Genomic DNA, 23,115 nt, shown 5'->3' with positions numbered 1-23,115 from the left:
AATACATAATGTAGATATTTTACCCTCACATTTAAATTGTCTGTTTAGTTTACTCTGCGTAGAATATCATAGTTTTATTCAAATACTATATTATGAAGAATTTTCTTATGCTAAGCAATCAATTATATACATGAAAGGTATTTAAAATTAGCGCTTGTTACAAGTCCATTTTAATTGTCGTTAAAAATCAAACTAAACCGTTAACGGAAGCTAACCAATCAGAGAGCTTCGCGTAACACACGTGACCCATCATGGAAGTGAATCCAGAGTGGACGCGGTTCTCGCTGCAGTGAGATTCTTCAGCGGAGTCGGAGCCGCAACAGTGAACAGGCACAGCGAGCACAGGCATTAGGTATGAAATTAATAATATTTCTCTATTTTTTACATCCTATGTATTATGCCCATTACAAACCAAAGCCTTGTGTGCGTGTGCAAGGCGCTGAGGGGATGTGAGATAAATTGAGCGAAGGATACATTTAAATGAAATGAAAAGTTGCTGCTTCATGCTGTTATGCAGGTGCTAATGCTAAAGCTAAAACAGTCATACAGGAGAAACTAAAAACCGCTTAAAGTGTCACATATATGCTTCATAATATCTTATTTATATTCATTTATGATTATAAATTCAGTGTATAATGTGAGCTGGATTAATGTTTGTAGTGTTTTCCACTACTTTCTGTTTCGTTTTGTTGCTCTATGAGTGTTTAAGTGCTTTAGATTCTGACAGCAGCACACATCAACGAATTATTCAATTTAATAAATATTATAATTAATAATAGTAATGCATTTGACCTCTGTGCAATTTATTACTGACCAATTAATCGTTTTTTTTTTTCATTCTGTTTGCAGAGTTTATTTTATTTAAGGGCACTATGGTAAGTGTGGCATTTTTAGTGGATCTATATTAATGCAGTTTATTGATTCACAGTATGTTAAATTCATAATACACTCCTTTTTGTTTTATTTAACAGTCTCGAAGATATGACTCAAGAACGACCATCTTCTCTCCAGAGGGTGAGCGTCCCCATATCCAGTGTTGTATTATATTTCTAATGTGTGTTGCTGATTTCATGTCACTTGTAAATGGGGTCTCATTGTGTTGTGTTGTGTTGTTGGCAGGCCGTCTGTATCAGGTAGAATATGCCATGGAGGCCATTGGTCACGCTGGCACCTGCCTGGGCATCCTGGCTAATGACGGCGTGCTGCTGGCGGCTGAGAGGAGGAACATCCACAAACTTCTGGACGAGGTTTTCTTCTCCGAGAAGATCTACAAACTCAATGAGTGAGTCGTGTTCTCGTGTGAGATTGGATTATTTCAGGTTAAATCATTTATTTATGTGGCCTTAAAATCATTCTCACAATTACTTGGCCTAAGTAAGTGTTTCCCAAGAGTTGAAACGTGCATTTCTATTATTTCTGATATCATAGGAATCTAGGGCTGTCGCTAACGACTATTTTTATATCGACTAATTAATCGATTAATCTATCGACTAATTTATCACACAAATTTTCAACAATTTTACTTAAAAACATTTAATTTAACTTGCAACGTTGGCCTTCAGTAGTGTACTATAAAAAAGTATTAATGTAAACAAGCCCTTGACAAAATGTAAAACTAAAAGAGTAAAAATGTAAAAAGGTACAAACTTGTAAACCAACATAACAAAAAAAGAGAATATCAGCAAATACTTTTTATAAAGAATATAGTGTTGTCACGATACTAAAATTATGACTTTGATACGATACCAGACTAAAATACCTCGATACTGATACTGAATCGTTACCATGGCAAAAAACTGGAAAAGTAATTGAATAATATGACAACTTATTATTCATTGTTTTATCATTGTTTTAGGGTTAAAAAAAACCTAAAAACTCACTTGGCCGGCATGTTCCTGCCCTGCTTCACACAGAATATTAGGTCCGGCCCTTTAAGAGCTGTACGGACCAAATTCATCGTAACACCCGATTTCTCTTTCAACTCTGTATACGCATTCACTAAAGACATATCTGACTGCGTGTACCCGAATACTCGCCAGGACATGCATTTTTACTGATTTTTTTACCATTCAAAGCCAATAATCCGCGAAACTGGCGGCTGCGCTCACTTCAGGGTCAGAGTCCGGCAGCGCGAGCAGGTCCCAGTTTTCTTTGAATTAATAATTAATTTTATTTAGCAAAGGCACATTAAATTGATCAAAAGTGACAGTTAAGACATTTTATAATATTACAAAAGATTTCTATTTCAGATAAAATGCTGTTCTTTTGAACTTTCTATTCATCGCCTCACTTTTCTATTGCGTTCTTCTTCCAATCTGCGCGTATATATTCGACTGTTCTGCTTTCATTATTTAGTGAACAGTCACACCGGGTCCTCATTTTTAAAGTACCGGTACTAATACAATTTCATATCGTACCCAACTTACCCAGTCGACTAAAAATATTGACGTCGACTAATTAACAGCGTCGACGCAGTCGATAGTATCGACCAATCTCGACAGGCCTAAAGGAATCGTGTTAATATTTAAGGTGTAGATTAAATTTCTTTGCTTGAGAAATCTCTTTTTGTAAGCATGCACACCCTCTATTTAATTTTTAAGCTAATATTTATATTTCAGCTTTATTTCATGTGGTGAAAATGGTTTTTGATAGTGTTAGGTTACAATAACAACACTGTTGTGATTCTGTAATGCAGAGACATGGCGTGCAGTGTTGCGGGAATTACGTCAGATGCCAACGTCCTCACGAACGAGCTGAGACTCATCGCACAGAGGTGAGTGAGACTCCTGTTAAAGACTGCGTTGTGTAGTTGTAAGAGAAAAGAATTGGTTTATAATACACACGAGAGTCTCAGTGTTCATATTGTGTGTGTGTGTGCAGGTACCTCCTGCAGTATCAGGAGCCAATCCCCTGTGAGCAGCTGGTCACTGCCCTGTGTGACATCAAACAGGCCTACACGCAGTTTGGAGGTACGACAGCAAAATCAAAACAGTTTCTAACATGATCCTGGTGAAGTTTTGGGCTGCTGAATAAAAAGGATGTGTGTTTTATCAGGTAAAAGACCCTTCGGTGTGTCTCTGCTGTATATGGGATGGGACAAGCACTACGGGTTCCAGCTCTATCAAAGTGACCCCAGCGGAAACTACGGAGGCTGGAAAGCCACGTGCATCGGAAACAACAGCGCGGTGAGTGAAACACACACGTTCTGATTCTTATGAGGGATGCTGCATCGTCCTGTTCGAACTTGTGACGCACTTAAACTGTCCAACTAGTGCTAGAAAGAATCAGTTCATTTGAATCATTTGGAATAATGAATCATTTCAAAAATACAAAATGGTCATTACTAGCCTGACACGGAATATGAGTCCACAAAGTTCTGCAAATGTCTTTAGATTTTTGTTTTCTTTGAATTAATAATACATTTTATTCCGAAAAAGCACATTAAATTGATCAAAAGTGACAGTAAAGACATTTATAATATTACTAAAGATTTGTATTTCAGATAAAATGCTGTTCTTTTGAACTTTCTATTCATCAAAGAATCCTAAAGATAAATGTATCACGGTTTCCACAATTATATGAATTCTTTTCAACACTGATAATAATAATAAATCAGCATATTAGAATGATTTCTGAAGGATCATGTGACACTGAAGACTGGAGTAATGATGCTGAAAATACAGCTTTGATCACAGAAATAAATTACATATTAAAATATATTCAAATAGAAAAGTTATTTTAAATTAGTTATATTATAATATTTCATAATATTACTGTTTGTGCTGTATTTTTGATGGAATAAATGCAGCCTTGGTGAGCAGACGAGACTTTGTCAGTGTTTATTTTGGTGCTGTCAATCGATTTAAAAGACACAGTTAAATTATAAATTAGTAATTTGATCTTTTCCGATTTTTTTTTTTTCTAATCACACTTAATAAAACCTAACATTAAAAGTTTTTTATATATTATTCTATTGCAATAATTTCACATTTAATTACCAAATTAACGTAGAAACAACATGTAGCCTAAATTTTAAATATTTGTAATGGCATCTTTTTTTATCAATGAAGGCCAGTATCAATGATGCGCGAGAATGAGGCGGCGCAAATGGAGCTGCAAGAATTGAGCGTTGACGCGCAGATCGGCAGAGTTGAAAAATCTGAACTTTTGGCGGCTATTCGCGCCGCATTAACCAATCAGGAGCTTGCTCTAGTAGTGACGTGATTACAAGCGAAGGCAGAAATCCAAACAACAATAGAGGACAAGATAATCGTGGCTGTTTGTGGATACCTGGAGCTGTATGGAGTTGATGAAACTCACCGAGCTGGGTGCGCCTTTGAATGATTTGATGGACCCAGACACGGCGCCGAACGAGTCTACGCCGTTTTTCAGCCTTCCATAAAACCTAAAGCGCAGCTACCCTCTCAAAAAAATCCAAGTCAGCCAGTTCACAATGAGTCTGGAGCAGAAGCAATGTAAAGAAAGCAAAAGCCCCTCCCATGGTGCGAATTCGCGTCTGTTGTGTAGTGAATTTCACGCGCGAATGAAGCGAGTAAACTCAAAATGTTCAAGTGTCCAAGTTTGCGCGAATAGCGCAAATTATTCGCGTCATTTGCGTCCGGTGTGAACGCTACATGAGACTAACTGCAGCGAGAGCGTTAAAGTGGCCGAAAGGCATTAATTTTCAATGGGAGCCGGCGGAGAGAGCGGTGCGGCGCGTTTTGGACGATTTGGGCGTCGAGGAGAGTAGAAATCTTTATGGTAATGAGCTATGACGCAGTTTGGCGGCAACCAGGCGGCTACCAATGTGAATGTAGAAGTGCTCCGTTTGACATGATCCCAGAAAACACAGTCGTGTAAACTTTGGTTCCGACCACATTAGTTCCCAAAAAAAATGGAGGAGAGGTTGATCACTGCTGTGGCGGGTCTGATAAGAGCATGCAACAATATTTATAGGCAACATTTTCACTCTGACGCTTATTTTTCAGCTGGAATGCAATCAATTTGCTCAAAACAACACCGATTTGACGAATTGCATTAATGCTGCACTTCAACCAGGACAGTTATTGTAATGTAGGCTGCACACAAATGAATGTTAATGTTAAAGACCACGGCTAGCAAACGTCTCCTATAAACTGCATGTTGAAATTAGACTAGCACTTAACCATGAACACAAAAGCCACACCACACAAATGGCTTTAATTGGTTTATTTCGTTAGCAAACATGTAACTATAGATGTTAAGGTCTTTCCGTTGTTTTTTTTTTGTTTTTGTTTTTTTACTGTCACATTTAAATTATTTCATGAGGTTAACCTATACGGTTATTCCCTACTTGTGGTCAGTCAGCACAAATGCCGATCAACATGATTGTTTGCTTTAGCCCCTTTAAATAAAGTTTATAGCATTCGATCTACGTCATTCAGCATTACAGTATACTTGAAAGCTATTTTTTTTAAACATTTAGCAGGCTTTAAATAATATAACAGCTTTTAATTTAAGTGAACTTAAACAATCTTCATATAAACCCAGTAAAATAAATGCCACTTTCTCTTTTTCTTTGATTGTCATGACAGACAGGAGCAGGTTTATTAGGCGGCTGTCACTTTAAGACCTGCCGCATGACGTGGACCTGACACACATCCTATGTCACACACACTTTACGTACATTTAAGACCTAATTTTATTTATACACTTGACAAAATGGGCCTTTTGGCATAATATTGTGTCCGTTCAAGCGCTGTCTGAAGCAGCTTTCTGTGCGCAGGAGTGTGTGTGTATCACACAGAAAGGAGATTCAGACGCACTGCCTTCTCTTTTGTGTCTTATCACGCGTGAATGTTTTAAAGCATTTGCTTGAATAAGAGTGTGATCATATATTATAACACTAGTCAAAGGATGATGATAAAATGGATGCTGTTAAATATATTTTTAACGCATTAAACTGAAAAAAAGTGCATTAACACTCATTTTGGCAGCACTTTATTTATTAACATTTTAGCTCATTTGATAATGATTTCAGCAATCAGTACAACTATCTCAGTTTAACACTTTGTCCATGTTAAAGTCTCTAGGCCTAGTTATCTCCAAAGAATTTACATAATACTGCTTTTTATCAGTTTAATCATGTATTTTATGTAAAATATTATTTTGTTTGTTTGGGGTAGGGTGATTTATGAATGCTTGATTCTTTAAAAGGATCCAGTTAACTAATAGTGCACTGTAATAATATTGTGATTCAGCCAGTAGATGGCAATGACACGCTATCCTCAGTTCAAGATTTCTGTTCTGTTATCACAAAACAAAGATGTCAAAACACTAATGACGTCAGTTCAGAGACTTGATGTGTGTGTGTGTGTGTGTGTGTTGTAGGCTGCTGTGTCAATGCTGAAGCAGGACTATAAAGAGGGAGAGATGACTCTGTCGGCTGCCCTCGCTCTCGCCGTCAAAGTGCTGAACAAGACCATGGACGTCAGCAAGCTCTCAGCAGAGAAAGGTGTGTGTTTGGCAAGACGGAGATGGAATAAATGTTTTAGGCTGGTAGATTGAGGCAGTCTGGCGGAGAGCAGCCTTCTGCATTATGAATGATCATGAAACCATATACAGACCCACAATCCATCTGAGCTCTCAGCTTAATGCAGCCGCTCACGTGCTGAACTGCAGTAACACACACACGCAGTCAAAACTCAACAAACTCCTAACAAAAAACATAACGTGGCATATGAAGTCACAATTAACTTTGCGAAATCTTATTCATTTTTTTATTACTTGTTTATGCTTTTTTTTAACGTTTTATTTTACTTTTTAAAAGCATTTTTTTTTATATATATATATATCTTACAAATATCTTTTTTTTTTTTTTACATTGAAACATAAATGGGCTTCCAATCAAAATGTGTATGACTCCTAAAATCTGTTACTAATGACATTCGTAATCGGATAAAACATTTTTTTAAATGCATGAAACTCTTAAAGGGACAGTTAACCCAAAATACTGTCATCATTTACCACACTCAAGTTCTTCTAAACCTGTATGAATTTCTCATAAAAGAAGATATTTTGAAGAATGTTGGTAACCAAAAAGTTGATGGCAACATTAACTTCCATGGTATTTTTCTCCATACTATGAAAATCAATGGGGACCATCAACTGTTTGGTTACCAACATTCTTCAAAATATCTTCTTTTGTGTTCAGCAGAAGAAAGAAACTCATTCAGGGTGAGTAAATGATGACAGAATTGTAATTTCAGAGTGAACTATCCCTTTAAAGATGTTGCTTCTGTAGATTCTTCAAACATCTGATTATGTTCCCTCTTTGCAGTGGAGATCGCCACACTGACACGAGAGAACGGCAAGACCAGAATCAAAGTCCTCAAGCAGAAGGAAGTGGAAGAACTCATCAAGAAACACGAAGCCGAAGAGGCCAAAGCGGAGAAGGACAAGAAGGACAAAGAACAGAAGGAGAAAGACAAATAAAACACCTGCACTTGTTTTCTATTAAAATGCAACAGCCCGCTGGGATTCCTAAAGAAATTCATATTGCTCTGTCTGTCCATCTGTCATTTTCTTTATTAAACACAAAAGAAAAAAAGATAAACATTGTCTGAGTGGTTTGGTTTTTAATAATCTAATGTTTCTGATGATCTAATTCTAGAGGCTTCCTCACTTAACGGTGGTGTATGTTGAATAATATATTCAATGTAGAAGCGTTAAAGGGATAGTTCACTTCTGTCATAATTTACTCTCCCTCAAGTTGTTCCAAACCTGTATGAGTTTCTTTCTTCTGCTGAACACAAATGAAGACATTTTGAAGAATATGGTAACCAAACAATTGATTGGCCCCATTGACTTCCATAGACTTTTTTTCATACTATGGATGTCATTGGGGCTCATCAACTTTCTGGTTAGACATTTTTCAAAATATCCTTTTGTGTTCAGCAGAAGAAAGAAATTCAAACAGGTTTGGATCAACTTGAGGGAGAGTAAATTATGACAGATGTGAACTATCCCTTTAATCTGGACATTTGTGCCTCTAATGTAAGTGTTGTGTAACCAAGAGTCAGGTTGGTGTGGGCTGAGACTGTGTTTTGCTCGTATAACCTTGTAAAAATGCTTTTGTGTTGTTGTTTTTTTAAGTGCTGTTGTAACCATAAAATGCCATAGATCATTTGTACCACAGTAAACATAAAAATATGGGTGCTAGATATGCATTTTATATATATTTTATATCTAATATCTCCTTGGCTTGCCTCAAGTTTACTGTAGTAGCCTACTTTTGGTGAAGCTGATTACCAAATAGTCGCAAGATGTGGATGATATAAGAGTATTTCATGAGGGCTTAATTGGATATCTAGGCTGGCTCGACGCCTCGACGTATTCCGCGGGCTTTCTAAGAAGTGCGGGAAAATATAGGCACGTGTTGCATAAGCGCGCGAATGGATTACGGTTTCAGAGGTCAGACCTGAGCACAACGACAAGCTCGCCCGGCAACACAGAAATGTTAACTTGTCACACACTGAGTATTTAGGTCATTTTAATGGACGAGATTATTGTGATGTAACCCAGCACGGATCGTTAAGTGCAAATGGCCTGTGGCTCTGTTCATAGCGACAGACGCTCTTCAGTTCAGCCTGTACTGGAGTCAGTCAGCGTTTCTGAATGAAGGTACCAAAGGAAATTGGTTTCAGATAGTTTTCCTAAGCGCCATGATGTCAAGTCTAATGATCAGGAACAAATTCAAGTGAGGTTGAGAAATAACCGAGCAAATATTTCGAGTTTTGCTAGTTTATTACCATTTGTGTTAGCTTTGAGGTTAATGTATTCCGACCTAAATGGTTACAAAATCTATTTGATGTCTTCATTGTCTGGTAAAATTAAGTAGGCTAAAACAGGAAGCTAGTACAGTTGTTATTAAGGCCTGTTCACACCAATAACGATAACAATAACTGATAGTGATTCCAACAATATAATCTCTCTGTGCCGTTCTTGTTATAGTTGTAGTGTGATCTCTGTAATATTGGTAATGAATTTTAGAAGTATATCCGGATACAGGTTGCATGTTAACGCCAAGTGTAAACGCAGTCTTTACCGCTCATAGAATGTAGTTGCTTCATGAACATGGACATTTATCAATGACTGATACATTTAGCAATGCATATTTGATGTGTTATTTATTCTTTATGCATTTCATTATTGTGTTGCCGCAAAGAATGATGGGAAATGTAGTTTTGTTGTAGAAGCCTGTCAGCTTATAAACATTCTAAATAACTGATTGAATTTTATCTCCATTTTTCATCAACAGTACAAAATGTGTAGGCTACTGCTAAATTGTACTATCATCATTAGCGATTTAATCTTAATTAGGATAAATATACTAAATAGATTTCTTATAATGTGTTGGTTTTTCAGTGAATAACTGGCAAGAGCCAGTTTTCATAGAAGCCCTGAAAGAGGGTAAGCACATATATCACATTTTACTTTAGTGTCAATGGTTTAATATTAGTTAAGTACACATGTTTTTGCATTATTCAACTTCCATAACTTAATTTTATTGGTAACACTTTATTTTAGGGTTCAATTCTCGCTATCAACTAGCTGCTTTTTAGCATGCATTACTAGGATATTGGCTGTTTTATTAAGCACATATTAATGTCTTATTTTGCATGACCATATTCTACATCCCTTAATCCTACCCAATACCTAAATTTAACAACTACCTAACTATTAATAAGGTGTAATATGAGTTTATTGAGGCAAAAGTCATAGTTAATAGTGAATGTGTTCCCCATACTAAAGTGTAACCATTTTATTTCTCCTTTCAGTTCACACAAGGAATCCATCTAGAAAAGTCAAATTGAAAAAAATGACAGGTAAGTCATGAATTTTTGTTTTGTCACATTTTATTTGGACATAAGGAAAAAGTTCAAGGTATACAAGTGTAGATTGTCATTAAATGATATCTGATTTACTCTAATTTCTACACTACAAAAAAATCAATCAATATAGACAAAATAAAATCATATAGATAAAAATAAATTTTAAGTGGATGAACAAAAAACCCAAAAAAAACATTCTCTAAAAGCTTATTGTCACAGCCCATGAGGGAAGGTAAGGTCTATTTACACATGCAAAACCTAAAGGCCACCCTGCTGAGAAGTATAAAGAACTGAATTCATTGCACTGAATTTCCACAGAGATGACCACGAATCAAAGAAACAGAGGCTTCCGCTCCAGGGAATGTTTCTGCATGTTTTACCTGACTGCGCCGGGACCGAGCCTGCTATCTGAAGGTGCTGCTACGGTCTTATCTGAACGAAACTTGAGGCTTTCGCTTTAAATGGAGACCATTATCTTTGGCAAGTATGTCAAGTTCACTAAACACTGCAAGACATCTTGACGGCTCAAAGTACATCTCTCTGTAATGGATGTGCAATGCGCCATGGGCTGAATTGCTTGTGTTTTCCTAAAGTGCTTGTGTTAAAGCCCCTGAGGGGCAGAGGGTGGGGTTGGTTTGCGCTCATGTTTCCTGTTGGTTTGGGATGGTGAAGACAAAAGGTGTGATGGACTACGGTAAGACTCGTGTAGAAGACCATCTCCCTAAATCAAAATGAGGATCTTAAAACTATCATCACAAACATGCTCATGCATCTAGAAGTTTTCAGGTCTGCCTTCGTTTTCAAAGAAATAAAAACAGACCTGATTGAACAACTTCTACTCAAAAGAAAAGCAAAACCAAACTAAACTCAACCTAAACTTACACTCAAGTGCATTGTTGGGGTCTGGAATGACACACTGTAGAATGCTGCGTTCCACCATCCGATGTTTAATGCAAGATATTTTTCGTACGCAATATCCTTGACTTCCAAAAAATAAAGCCGTTTATTGCACGACATTGACAAACGTGGTGAGATGCAATGCTAGCTTTCATTTTGCAGATGCGTGATCATCAACAGAGTGTTTTTACACGTGTCACAGCAACGTTTCGGTGTTATGGGTAGTAAAATGTGGGAACTTTGACTTATCGATGCGTTTTATTTGCATGAAAGTGAACGTTTAGCATTAACTGTGCACATCTCCGGTGCCGCCTGTGATGTTATAGACAGAAATCATAGATTTACATAGAATTTTCCAAGCTGAAAGTCCAACTTCAAGTGCGTTATACTGCACTTTTCTAAGTAGGAAATTCTGAGTTGAATGCAACGCGGCATAAATCCTAACGAGTGTTTTAAGATCCAATTGTGCTGTTGAAGTCCTAGCTACTGCGAGCTATTCGGCTTGCGTCCTCTGAGTATGGTGAACTAGTGAAAAGTTACAGCTGAAAGAAGAGTAAAACTGGAATAAACAAATAAATTCCTGATTTCACCACCATCATCCACTGGAAACTGTTTACAATCAATTACAAATGCATTCCCTTCTGTAAAAAAAAAAAAGGTATCACTACCGTGTTTGCGATCTGTATCCTGTTCTGAATGTTACATAAGAGTACACAACAGTATAGACAGTTTGATATATGATGTCAACAGAGAGGATATGCTGGATTTCTGCTTTAGCACCAACCCACCTCCTGCTGATGGAACGACCAATCAGAATCGATTGGTGGGTTAATAACAGTAACCAATCAGGGTGTTAGATGGCCCAGCTTCGCCCCTACCCCTGTCCTAAAAGTCACTTTGATGCAGAGGTATAAAGCGGGCACAGAGAGGGGGAGCAAGAGGGGTGGAGGCATTTTAAGAGTGAGTGAGTGTGTGATGGTCACTCTTCATCAGAACTACTGCTGTCTATGGAATAGACCATAAAGAGAAGATCGGGCCGGGCTGGCACCAGCGGGTGACCCGGTTTCACCACTTCAAACCCCATGTAGTGGAAGGTCTTCATGATGGACACTGCACAAGTGGAGACAAAGACATTCCTCATTTAGTGAATTACGGCAAGTATCAGATTCATTATCCAGTTTTTTTTTAAAAATTGATAACCCAGAGTCAAAGTCATTGTTTAGTCAGAATGTTGTTGCAAACCCGTATTTCTTTCTTTCTTTTGCAGATTGTACACCAATCATAATGGGGCTGTCAAGCTCCCAAAAAATGACAAAAAAGCATAATGACAGTGCATAAGTCATATTTTTGGAGTCCATCAACCTCAGGCTACGTCCACATTAATCCGGATATTGAAAATGGTATTTTAATTTCAAAACACACTCCCTCCATGCTAGCTTTTTTAGTGTTTTCCAAAAGTTGCTTGTCCACACTGAAAAATCTGAAAATGCTTAACACTAGAACCGCCAGGGGTCGCTGTATACCTAAAACCGTCAGCGGGTAAAATTTACCCATGCAGATTATTACTGTATTGATACGGCTAAAAAACGTAATATGTCACTGTATTATGCCACTGTCTTCACAAAGTAATGTATAGAGTCATGAAATGATTATTTTTAGTCATCAACTATGTTTTCGTCCTGTTGTTTTATGCTATTTTAAGCAGCTACACTAATCACTTTTTGGTTACTATAGGCTAAACCAGCCTGCAATGATGACGAGAATTAGATGGAAATAAATTCATATTTGGGTGGTGTAATATTATAATAAAATGTCATTAATTCCATATTAAGATAACCCATGTTATTTAAATGACTAAAATACCCTAAATAGACAATGAAGAGCAATAATAACTAGAATGTACATTTCCTGAAGAAAATGTGAGTGGTGCTTGCCGTGGCAAAATTCGCCACCCGGATAATGCAAAAAAGCCAGGCTACATCTGTAGGATGTTCTGGGGCTGAGATATGGCTTATTAATGTGTTTATACGGTTGCTAGGGTATTGTACATGGTTGCTAGGATGTGTCTATACAGTTTATGGGGTGATATTGATAGACTATTGGCCAGTCTGAGTCAAAAGAGCCCACCCTCAATGGTCAAGGTCAAGATGGTCAAGATGGCGCCGCCGTGCTCGGTCGCCGTTCAGGTCGCTCCGCTAAGACTTTGCTTTTATTTATTATTCTACTCTCTTTTACTCTCTATTTTTTCCAACGGATCATCTGCTTTGATCTGTTACGACAGCAAAACACTTCTGGAAATTGGTTACCGCTACACTGACCTGTTTCAGGACACTTTCTCCAATCTTCCATCTGAGATTCGCCGGGACGCCGAGTTGAACAATGGCCACTCGAGTCGACGGCGAAGATTCAAAAAACACCGCGGGAAACGCGCTGGGATCCGCAACAGACTGAGAAAAAGAGCATTCAGTCCTCCTCTCCCGAGCATTTTGCTCGCAAATGTCCAATCCTTGGAGAATAAGATGGACGATCTTAGAGCCAGGATAAGTTTTCAACGGGACATGAGAGACTGCAACATCTATTGTCTGTCCGAAACATGGCTCACGCCAGCGGTCCCGGATACAGCCGTGACGCCGTCCGAGAACTTCTCTGTTTTTCGGATGGACAGAACAGCCGAGGCCGGGAAATCTAAAGGCGGTGGAGTGTGTTTCATGATAAACAAGAAATGGTGCGATCCTAGGAACATCTCCATTCTTTCGCGATCCTGCTCGCCTCACTTGGAACATTTAACTATCATGTGCCGGCCTTTCTACCTACCGAGGGAGTTTTCCTCGGTCATCTCCACTGCCGTTTATATTCCACCACAAGCAGACACGGGGCTGGCTTTATCTGCCCTCCATGATGTGACCAGCGGCTTCATAAACAAACACCCCGACGCTGCTTTCATCGTCGCGGGTGATTTTAACAAAGCAAACCTAAAGAAAGTATTGCCAAACTTTCACCAGCATGTCTCCTGTCCCACACGAGGAGCAAACACACTGGATCATTGCTACTCTCCGTTTAAGAACGCCTACAAAGCTCGTTCACAGCCAGCTTTTGGCAAATCGGACCATGCCGCCATTTTCCTCACACCGGAATATAAACAAAGGCTCGTTCAAGAGCCCCCGGTGAGGAGGGAAGTCAAACGCTGGTCATCCCATTCAGAGATCACGCTACAGGCAGCTCTTGATGACGTCGACTGGGACATGTTCCGCGCAAGTTCTGAAGACGTCAGCGAGTTCACAGAAGTGGCGCTCTGCTTTATTAACACACTGACAGAGCAAGCCACACAAACAATAACTATAACGTCCTTCCCTAATCAGAAACCGTGGGTGGACAGTTCAATTCGCACTGCAGTAAACTCGCGCACCACCGCTTACAATGCCGGTCTCCTAACGGGGGATATGAGGGAGTACAAAGCTTCATGTTACGCCCTCCGGCGCGCCGTTAAAGCCGCAAAACTCCGCTATAAAGACCGAGTGGAATCTCATTTCCAACTCAACGACTCCCGGCGGATGTGGCAGGGACTGAGAACCATCTGTGCTTTTGGAACTAAATCCTCTGCAGAGGTGAGAGCTGATCCGTTACTGGTGAACGAGTTAAACTCTTTCTACGCTCGCTTTGATGGTAATCGCGGCAGCGCGACTCCGGCGAGTGACGCGTCAGAGAGAGTCCCTCAGAGCAGCAACGGTCACGTGATCTCTGTCTCGGAGGACGAGGTTCGGAGGGCACTCAAACGTGTGGATGTCAGGAAAGCTGCTGGGCCGGATGGTATTTCAGGTCGTGTTCTGCGGTCCTGTGCTGATCAGCTCGCAGGGCTCTTTACATCCATATTCAACGAGTCCCTTGCTACATCTGTTGTCCCCACCTCCTTCAAACGATCCTCCATCATCCCTGTACCTAAGATCAGTAAACCCTCTTGCCTAAATGACTATCGTCCAGTGGCTCTCACATCTTTAGTCATGAAGGTCTTTGAGAGACTCATTAAAAACAACATTTGCTCCTCCATTCCTGACACTTTGGACCCTCTTCAGTTTGCCTATCGTCCCAATAGATCGACTGAAGATGCCATTTCTCACGTCCTTCACTCCTGCCTCACTCACATCGACAGCAAAAGTGGGAACTATGTCAGGCTGCTATTTATTGACTATAGCTCAGCCTTTAACACCATAGTTCCCATTAAGCTAACACACAAACTCCTGGATCTAGGCCTGAATTCTTCTCTCTGCCTCTGGATTGAAGATTTCCTCACTGGCAGACCCCAGGCGGTGAGAGTAGGCCAGTTCACCTCCACCTCCATCACCCTGAGTGTTGGAGCTCCACAGGGCTGTGTGCTGAGTCCCCTGCTCTACTCTCTCTACACCCATGACTGTTTGTCCACACACAGCTCCACCTCTATCATCAAGTTTGCTGATGATACTGTTGTCCTGGGTCTCATCTCCAACAACAATGAGACGGCATACTTGGACGAAGTGGAGCAACGGACATCATGGTGCCAGGACAACTGTCTCTCTCTGAATGTTAACAAGACCAAAGAACTGATTGTGGACTTCAGGAAGAGACAGCATCGGTCATACTCCCCTCTCATGATCAGCGGGACACCGGTAGAGAGAGTGAGCAGCTTCAAATACCTGGGTGTGAACATCTCCGAGGATCTGACCTGGACTACACACATCCAGACACAGGTGAAAAAAGCCAGGCAAAGACTGTACCACCTGCGCCAGCTGAGGAAATTCAGGGTTTCACCAGCCATCCTGAAAACTTTCTATCGAGGGGCGATAGAAAGTGTCCTGACTCAGTGCATCACAGCGTGGTACGGGAACAGCACCAGTCACGACTGCAAAGCCCTGCAAAGAGTGGTGCGCTTATCCGAGCGCATCTCAGGCTCAGCTCTCCCGTCTCTGCAGGACATCTTCACCAAACGCTGCAGAGGTAGAGCTACTAAAATCATCAGAGACATTAATCACCCTGCAAACTCTCACTTCACCCTGCTGCCATCTGGTAAGCGCTTCCGTAGCCTGATGGCAAAGACTGAAAGACTCAGGAGGAGTTTCTTCCCCCAGGCCATCAGACTCCTGAACTCAGTCACGTGACTCACTTCACCCCCGCACACACATAAACATACAGTCTTTTAACATTAACATCCACATACTGCAATTGCACTGCACTTTACGTCCCTATTGTTACTGCGTAACAACCTGTAATAAACCTTGCACATTATACTTCTTTATATATACATATTATATATTTTATGTTAACCACTTATTTTTAAGTCTACAGTTTATCTCACTTATCATATCCACATATTTTTTATATTTTTATTTTTATCTTATTTCCTATTTTTATCTTAACTTGATTTATTTATAATTCTACTTATGTTAATACTTTTTATTCTAATTTTATTCTATTTCTATTTAATTTCTTGTAACTGTTATTTGCACTGTCCATGGAGCGGACCTGTTTACATTTCACTGCCAGTTGTATATTGTGTATATAGCTGTGTATGTGACAAATAAAACTCTTGAATCTTGAATCTTGAATCTTGAATCCCTCATGACTGTACGATGTTCTGGGGCTGAGATATGGATTATTTATGTGTTTGTACGGTTGCTAGGGTGCTCTAAATGGTTGCTAGGGTGTGGCTATAGAGTTTATGGGGTGATATTTAAAGACTATTGGCCAGTCTGAGTGAATAGAGCTTAACTCTGTATTTCTACAATGCTCTGGTGCTGAGATATGGCTTATTAATGTATTTGTATGGTTGCTAGGGTACTGTAACTGGTTGCTAGGGCGGGGCTATGAAGTTTGCATGTCACTACTTATTAGCTGCTTGATAGGCCGATTCAAATGAGACCAGCCCCAAGTCTCTGTGATGTTCTGATACGGAGATATGATCACGCAAAGTTCACAATTAGCATGTTTTGTTAGCATAATGCTAACACGATTAACATGTTGTTAGCATGATGCTAACATGATTAGCATGATGTTAACACGATTAGCATGTAGCTAGCATGATGCTAACACGATTAAGTTAGCAAACTGTCCTACCACTTACTGGTGTGTCAAGGTCACTCAAAATTGCCATTCCATCTGTGGTATAAAACGCAATTGCTCGCATGTTTTGCCGCAGGACCGCAATCGTGTGTAAACCTGCTCATTTTGGCAGGTTTGTGATATGAAGATTGCATAAAGTAACAATTATCTTGGGTGAGTGTCTTCAAAAAGCTCAGTTTTTGCTGGAATGCAAAAGGCCAAAACAAAGAGATTTTTTTTAGTTTTTTTTTTAAAAGATACCGTTTTCAAATGTTAATGTGGATGTAGCCTCAGTTTCCATTATGGGGGAAAAGAAGAAAGAAGTTCCACAGAGGGAAGTAAGTCATACTAGTTTGGTCGAGTCAAAGATTTATATCATTATCCCCCGGTTTCACAGACAATGCTTAAGCTAATCCTAGACTAAAATGCATGTTTGAGCTATTTTAACTGAAAGAATCTTGCACTGACAAATCTTAAAATATGTCAGTGGCATTGTTTTGTCTCAAGATGCACACCAGTAATGTTTTTTTCTTGGGCACGTTTATAAAAGTTACTTAAATGTCCTAATTGAACTGAGGCCTAATCCTGGCTTAGTCTAAGCGCTGTCTGTGAAACCGGGCCTATATGTGTTTAAATGTATCTTACATCGATCGTCTCTGTTTTTGTGAAGCCACAGGAACACATAGCTGACTTTCAACTGCTCCTCTGCAAACTCCAGAAGCCTGGTGAAACTGCAGAGTAATGAGAGAGAGAGAGAGAGAGAGATGGTGACGCACTGCTCCTTTTACATAATGTGTGTCTTATGTAATAATGCAGATGTACTAGCCACATAGCAACTTCAGTCAGAACACACACACACATATTTAATGCTTTCTGACAGTCCACCACCTGCTCGTTGAAGGTAAAACACTCTGTTCTAATGCCTGCAGTGACCTCACGGACAGCACATGACCCATCCAAATGAGAAATGACTGGAAGAACTTCCATCAAGAGCGGCTTCATCTTTCACAACCTCATACCAGCGATGAAACATCACACTCAAGCTCCTTTTGACTAAAATTAAACCAGCCGTTTGTTCTACGGTGACCTAAAAATGTCTGCAAAAGCCGAATCATGCAGAGACGGAGGGATACGCTGTCAGCTTCAATACAGAGCCGCACGATGACAGATTATTAACCCAACGTACCCTTCTTTGCTGCCATTGTGGAGAGCTCCAGCGGGGATTTCCAGGAAGAGGGCATCGTCTGAAAGAACCGTGTCCCAGCTGGAGAGTCGTCGCTCGCTCAGCTGGTACTGGAAGTGCAGGACTGGGGGCGCTCCGCTTACTGATCCCGCCTGAGTCACTGTCAGCTTCTCGTCCTGAAGGACACACATGCACTTACTGTTCACACACAAGCTTGATGTCTCAATGTTATTTATAGGAGAACAAAAGAAAATGTTATAGCACTAAAGTTCTTTCTTACTTAAAGGGATAGTTCACCCAAAAATAAACATTTTAAAGGGTTAGTTCACCCAAAAATGAACATTTTAAAGGGATGGTTCACCAAAAAAGGGATAGTTCACCCAAAAATGAACATTTAAAGAGATATTTCACCCCAAAATGAACATTTTAAAGGGATAGTTCACCCAAAAATGAACATTTAAAGAGATATTTCGCCCCAAAATGAACATTTTAAAGGGATAGTTCACCCAAAAATGAACATTTTAAAGGGATAGTTCACCCAAAAAGGGATAGTTGACCCAAAAATGAACATTTAAAGAGATATTTCACCCCAAAATGAACATTTTAAAGGGATAGTTCACCCAAAAATGAACATTTTAAAGGGATAGTTCACCCAAAAATGAACATTTAAAGAGATAGTTCACCCAAAAAGGAACATTTAAAAGGGATAGTTCACCCTAAAATTAACATTTAAAAGGGATAGTTCACCCTAAAATTAACATTTAAAAGGGATGGTTCACCCAAAAATTTACATTTAAAGTGATCCAAGTCTCTTCAGAAAATTTGGACTAAACCATTAAATTCATATGGATTAGTTTTACGATCTCTTTATGAACTTTTTGAAGCATCAAAGTGGTAGTTGCAAAGCTGTCAATGGAGGAACAGAAGCTCTCAGATTTCATCAAAAATATCTTAATTTGCATTCCAGAGTCCCACGGGTTTTGGTGAGTAATTCATGACAGAAATTACATTTTTGGGTGAACTATCCCTTTAAGAGACTTAATGGAGATCTTAATTACGTTTTGGTTAAATATTAACTTTTTTTCTTCTTAATTTCCAAAAAATAAATAAAATAGAACCAAGACAATAATTGTCAAATTCCTTTTCTTACAATATTGCAAAATATTATTATTGTTCTTAACATTATTGTAAACTCTTGAAAACAGCTTGAAAGAACCAGATTCTATGAGGCGTTCTAACAAAATGAACTAGACAAGAGAGATATTCACTCTCTTAATGGCGAATCGTTCCTATTATGATTGATCGATCGCACTGCCTTCTGACATCTGTAGTGCAATGTGTATCACATTAAGTTGGAAATACCCAGCAATGTGGGATTAATTTCAGTAATGAACCCGCTGTAATCCTGTCGATTTGCAATTGATTTTTGTCTAAAGATTACCAGAGTACAACATTTAAACCAAATCAATTGACATAAATGAGCTCAAGAGCAGCCAACAGTCACAAGAACAATAGACCTCTTCACAGGTGTGAGTGATCCTAAACCTCTTAACCTTTTGAGGCGATCACATGTCTGTACAGACAGTGCTGACATCTATAGTCTCACACACATGGTCAGGTGTATGCCGAGCTCGATTACCGAGCGCCAGATGGAAACTAGCTGTAAATATGGTACAAAAAAACAAGCTCTAGCGATCTCTTCACAACAGACTCCTCCCTTGGGCTGGTTGTGTGTGTGTGTTTTTTGGAAACGGATTGTTTAGACTCTTATTGACTAAAGTATTAATTTACCGTTCCGGGTTTTTAGCCTTACGGGTCATGCCGTGGTAGTAAAGTATCAAAACGAGATGAATCCATTTTGTGTGCTATCTGTGCCGTATAGTATTGATAAACTAATATATCTGCTGATATTCCGTTTTTTGAGATATCCTTATTTAAATGTTCAGTTTAATTTAATTTCATCAGTATAATTGTATTAGCATGTATTAAATACATTACCATTATAGCGGCATCGTTAACTAATTTATGGCGAGGAATGCGAAAATCAAGTTTTAAATGTATGTCTAAAAATTTCAAAAGGGGTCTATTTATGTCTTGCTTTTGGAGTCTACGAGAATAGGTGCTTGATTTTTCAAAAACACATTATTTTTCCCATATTTGACATTGTTGCAGCACCTCTCTTCCCAGTCTGTCAGTAATGCTCTGTTATTCCAGTCTCTATGTAGCCACGCCTTCTGAAATGCACAATGTGCTCTGATTGGTCGGCTGGACCAGTGTGCCGTGATTGGTCATCTGTTTCGGGCGTGCTTTAAAAAATGTCACGACCCTTTACCATAACCGCCAGTTTTAACCATAGACTGTAAAAAAATATGGACGTAGTGTCCGTGACGTCACCCATAGGATTCTGATGAGCAGTTTTGAAGCGTTAACCCTTTAAGACCTAAGGGTATTTTTACAATTAATTTTCCGCCTGGTGTTATTTACTAAAAAAGCTTGTAAAACATCAACCCTGTTGTGCACAGACAATTGACACACCTCTTTTTTTTCAAGACAAGCTGCACTGTCAGTATATTTGTGTTGCATTGATGTCACCTGAATGTAAAATAAGTTATGGGACCATAAAGACAAATGAAAACATAAAACGGAAATTGAATCACTCAAATATTTATTGAAAACACACACAAATAAATAAAAGCTAAGCATATTTCCTCTGGAAAACAGTTTGTTCAAGTCTTTAGAGTCCTGGAACTCAGGAATAAACATGATAACTTATACAGAACCAAAACTATTTACATTTTTCCAAAAAAAGTCCAGGCGCTTTTGGCCTCTTTGGATTTTGGATATTTACTGGTGCCAAGCCTCAAAACAGTTCCTATCAGGAACTTCTCCTCAAACTTTCTCCTCAAACTTTTTCCTCAAACTTTCTCCACAAAACTACTAAAAACTGCAGCGCGTCTCTCTCTCTCTCTCTCCTCAACACTAGCCGTGCGTCTCTCTCTCTTCACAATAAAAGAGCTGTGGTTCATGCGTAATGACGCACACCAACGTGGATGACGGATCAGCCTGTCATTGGTCAAACCCTCATCCAAAATGGCAGCTAGCATCGCGCTAGCGGCAAAAATGACGGAAAATTTATAAATTATGGACATCAAGTGGATATATCTTGGATGTAAGCGTTTTGATTTATTGCTGAACAACTCCAAAAAGATGCACATGTTCCAGGCTGGATAGAAAACCTTCTGTAAAGGCTACAAAGACACCAAAGACACCCCCGTGATGGCTAGCTCGTTAGCTTTCTGCTGGAAAAAACGGTAAGAAAATCGATAAAAGTTTCATGAAATAATATAGATATTTATCGGAGGTGCCGTGTGACGTCGTGGGCGATGCCGTCGGGCTCTGAGGGTTAAGTAGGGTCGAGCCGGCCGTCGCCATCTTGGCAGCGCGTCATCGCGCATCACTCCCGGATAACAGAAAATGGGCAAAAAGGCGGGACGTGGGCGGAGCTGAAGTGACACGATGACTAACAGACAGCAGATAAATGGCAATCCACCTGTCACTCAAAGTGGCCACGCCCTTAATTATGCAGAACTTTAATGCTTTATATAATGTAAACAAATGAGTTATAAAAAAATTAATCCCCCTCACAGTCGTCATGAAGGGAAAAATTTGCCATATAGACCAAAACCACAATTATTACCAGACTGTTAACATGTTTTATTCTGCTGTAAAGTTGGGCATTTTAACATGGAGCTCAATGAGATTCTGCTCCTTCTGGATCCTGTCCCTAGTGGCCAGTCAATGAATTGCAGTTTAAGTCACTTCCGTATTGGCTTCGAGAGAAACTGGAGGAGGTTGGTTTTAACGCACAACTAACGCAACTCAACTAGGCCTCGGCCCTTTTTTAGCGTATGCCTTGGGAATTATTTACATTATTTGATCATTTATTGTGACGTACATTCCGAGAACAAAACTCGAGGGAGTTTCAGCTTACTGATATAGAGAATAACTCCCTTTGTAGTGACTTTGTACACACAATCAGTGTGTAATTAAACAAATCAGACTGTGGGCGTTCTTACCTTGTGAAGTACGCTGTGAGGGAGATCCCTGCCCGTCCCTCGCCCACCCGGGATCTTCGTTAGTGGGAGAGGGGCATCAGGAGCACCACAGAGGCCCTGGAGCCCGCTGCCTTGAGCCAAGCACGGCACAACTACAAGACAGAATACAAAAGAGAAAACATGTCATAGCTGTGTCAGATTAACACAGTTTTCCTCTGGCGCTTTTAACTCAAATTGGCATGTCTGTCTAAAAACTATCTTTGCTCTGTTTGTCTCTGGCATCATGACGCTGCTTGGCACAGGCCTAAGGGTGCCAGCTGATATCAGACATACCCATCCTGCCAACAGCATAAAAGCAGTCTGGCTGTCTGCTTAACTGAAATGTTGGCTCTCTCTCTATATATACGTGTTCTTATGCCTTATCAGACACTGTCACCTTGTAATGTTTTCTGCAGCTCTGTTTTCACATTAGCGATCGGTTCTCTGATTACAGACTATGGGACAAATATACTAACAGGTTGCGCCAACGCAAACCCCCTTTTGGCGTTAAAAAAATACAGTCAGGATTTACTAAACACACGACTCTCATACTAAATGTTATTTTTGCAGCTGAATTTATTGCATATGCATTTGTAGGAGTTTCCCTTTCAGACGCAAAATTTATGGGATGGGAGTATTTCAATTAATCGCGCAACGTGATTTACTGAGGTTTGTGTTTGTCAATTTACTGGTGTTTGTGCCATTATTTACCACCCCCCAAAAAAGCACGTCTTAAACCAGACGCTAATTTGCGCTGCTCTTGGATTTGGCTCTAGATTGTGTTGGAAATGATTATGGATTATGGAAATGATCCGGCTGCATCTGTGGTCTTTAATTTGCACGTTGTCACTAGGTCACATGGAAAATGTTCCACTCCCATCGGCGCTTTTTTGGAATCGAGATCTCTTTAGTAAATCTGCCCCTATGGCAGCACTCAGGACAGTCAGATGGAGTAAAACTAATTTTGTTCTATATAATTTTGTTTAGTCTGATCTATCAA

At 39.6% G+C, this 23,115-nt stretch overlaps 2 protein-coding genes across 2 annotated transcripts; one reads left to right on the top strand and one right to left on the bottom strand.

Annotated features, from left to right (window-relative positions):
- Window positions 1-243: 243 nt before the first annotated feature.
- Window positions 244-8,200, top strand: psma4 (proteasome 20S subunit alpha 4). Its single transcript, XM_079808701.1, has 9 exons — window positions 244-352; window positions 850-875; window positions 972-1,014; window positions 1,120-1,282; window positions 2,696-2,773; window positions 2,881-2,969; window positions 3,055-3,185; window positions 6,370-6,493; window positions 7,319-8,200. The coding sequence occupies exons 2-9, from the start codon at window positions 873-875 to the stop codon at window positions 7,471-7,473; spliced, it is 786 nt and encodes a 261-aa protein (XP_079664827.1). The 5' UTR covers window positions 244-352; window positions 850-872; the 3' UTR covers window positions 7,474-8,200.
- Window positions 8,201-9,888: 1,688 nt separating this feature from the next.
- On the bottom strand, window positions 9,889-22,413 carry oaz2a (ornithine decarboxylase antizyme 2a; the record flags this gene model as incomplete). The annotated part of the gene is made up of 5 exons (XM_079808992.1): window positions 9,889-11,879; window positions 17,484-17,569; window positions 18,025-18,197; window positions 22,098-22,228; window positions 22,410-22,413. The coding sequence occupies 5 exons, from the start codon at window positions 22,411-22,413 to the stop codon at window positions 11,749-11,751; spliced, it is 525 nt and encodes a 174-aa protein (XP_079665118.1). The 3' UTR covers window positions 9,889-11,748.
- Between the last annotated feature and the right edge of the window lie 702 nt (window positions 22,414-23,115).

The sequence above is a fragment of the Gobio gobio genome, assembly GCF_949357685.1.
Source record: "Gobio gobio genome assembly, chromosome: 25".
Taxonomy (NCBI): domain Eukaryota; kingdom Metazoa; phylum Chordata; class Actinopteri; order Cypriniformes; family Gobionidae; genus Gobio; species Gobio gobio.
Note: the sequence above shows the minus strand (reverse complement) of the source record. Positions and strands in the feature narration are given on the sequence as shown.

Excerpts from the sequence above, each read along its gene's own strand:
- psma4 (XM_079808701.1), top strand. Across the intron at positions 1,283-2,695 it reads AAGATCTACAAACTCAATGA|AGACATGGCGTGCAGTGTTG; the intron begins GTGAGTCGTGTT and ends TCTGTAATGCAG. Across the intron at positions 2,970-3,054 it reads GGCCTACACGCAGTTTGGAG|GTAAAAGACCCTTCGGTGTG; the intron begins GTACGACAGCAA and ends GTGTTTTATCAG.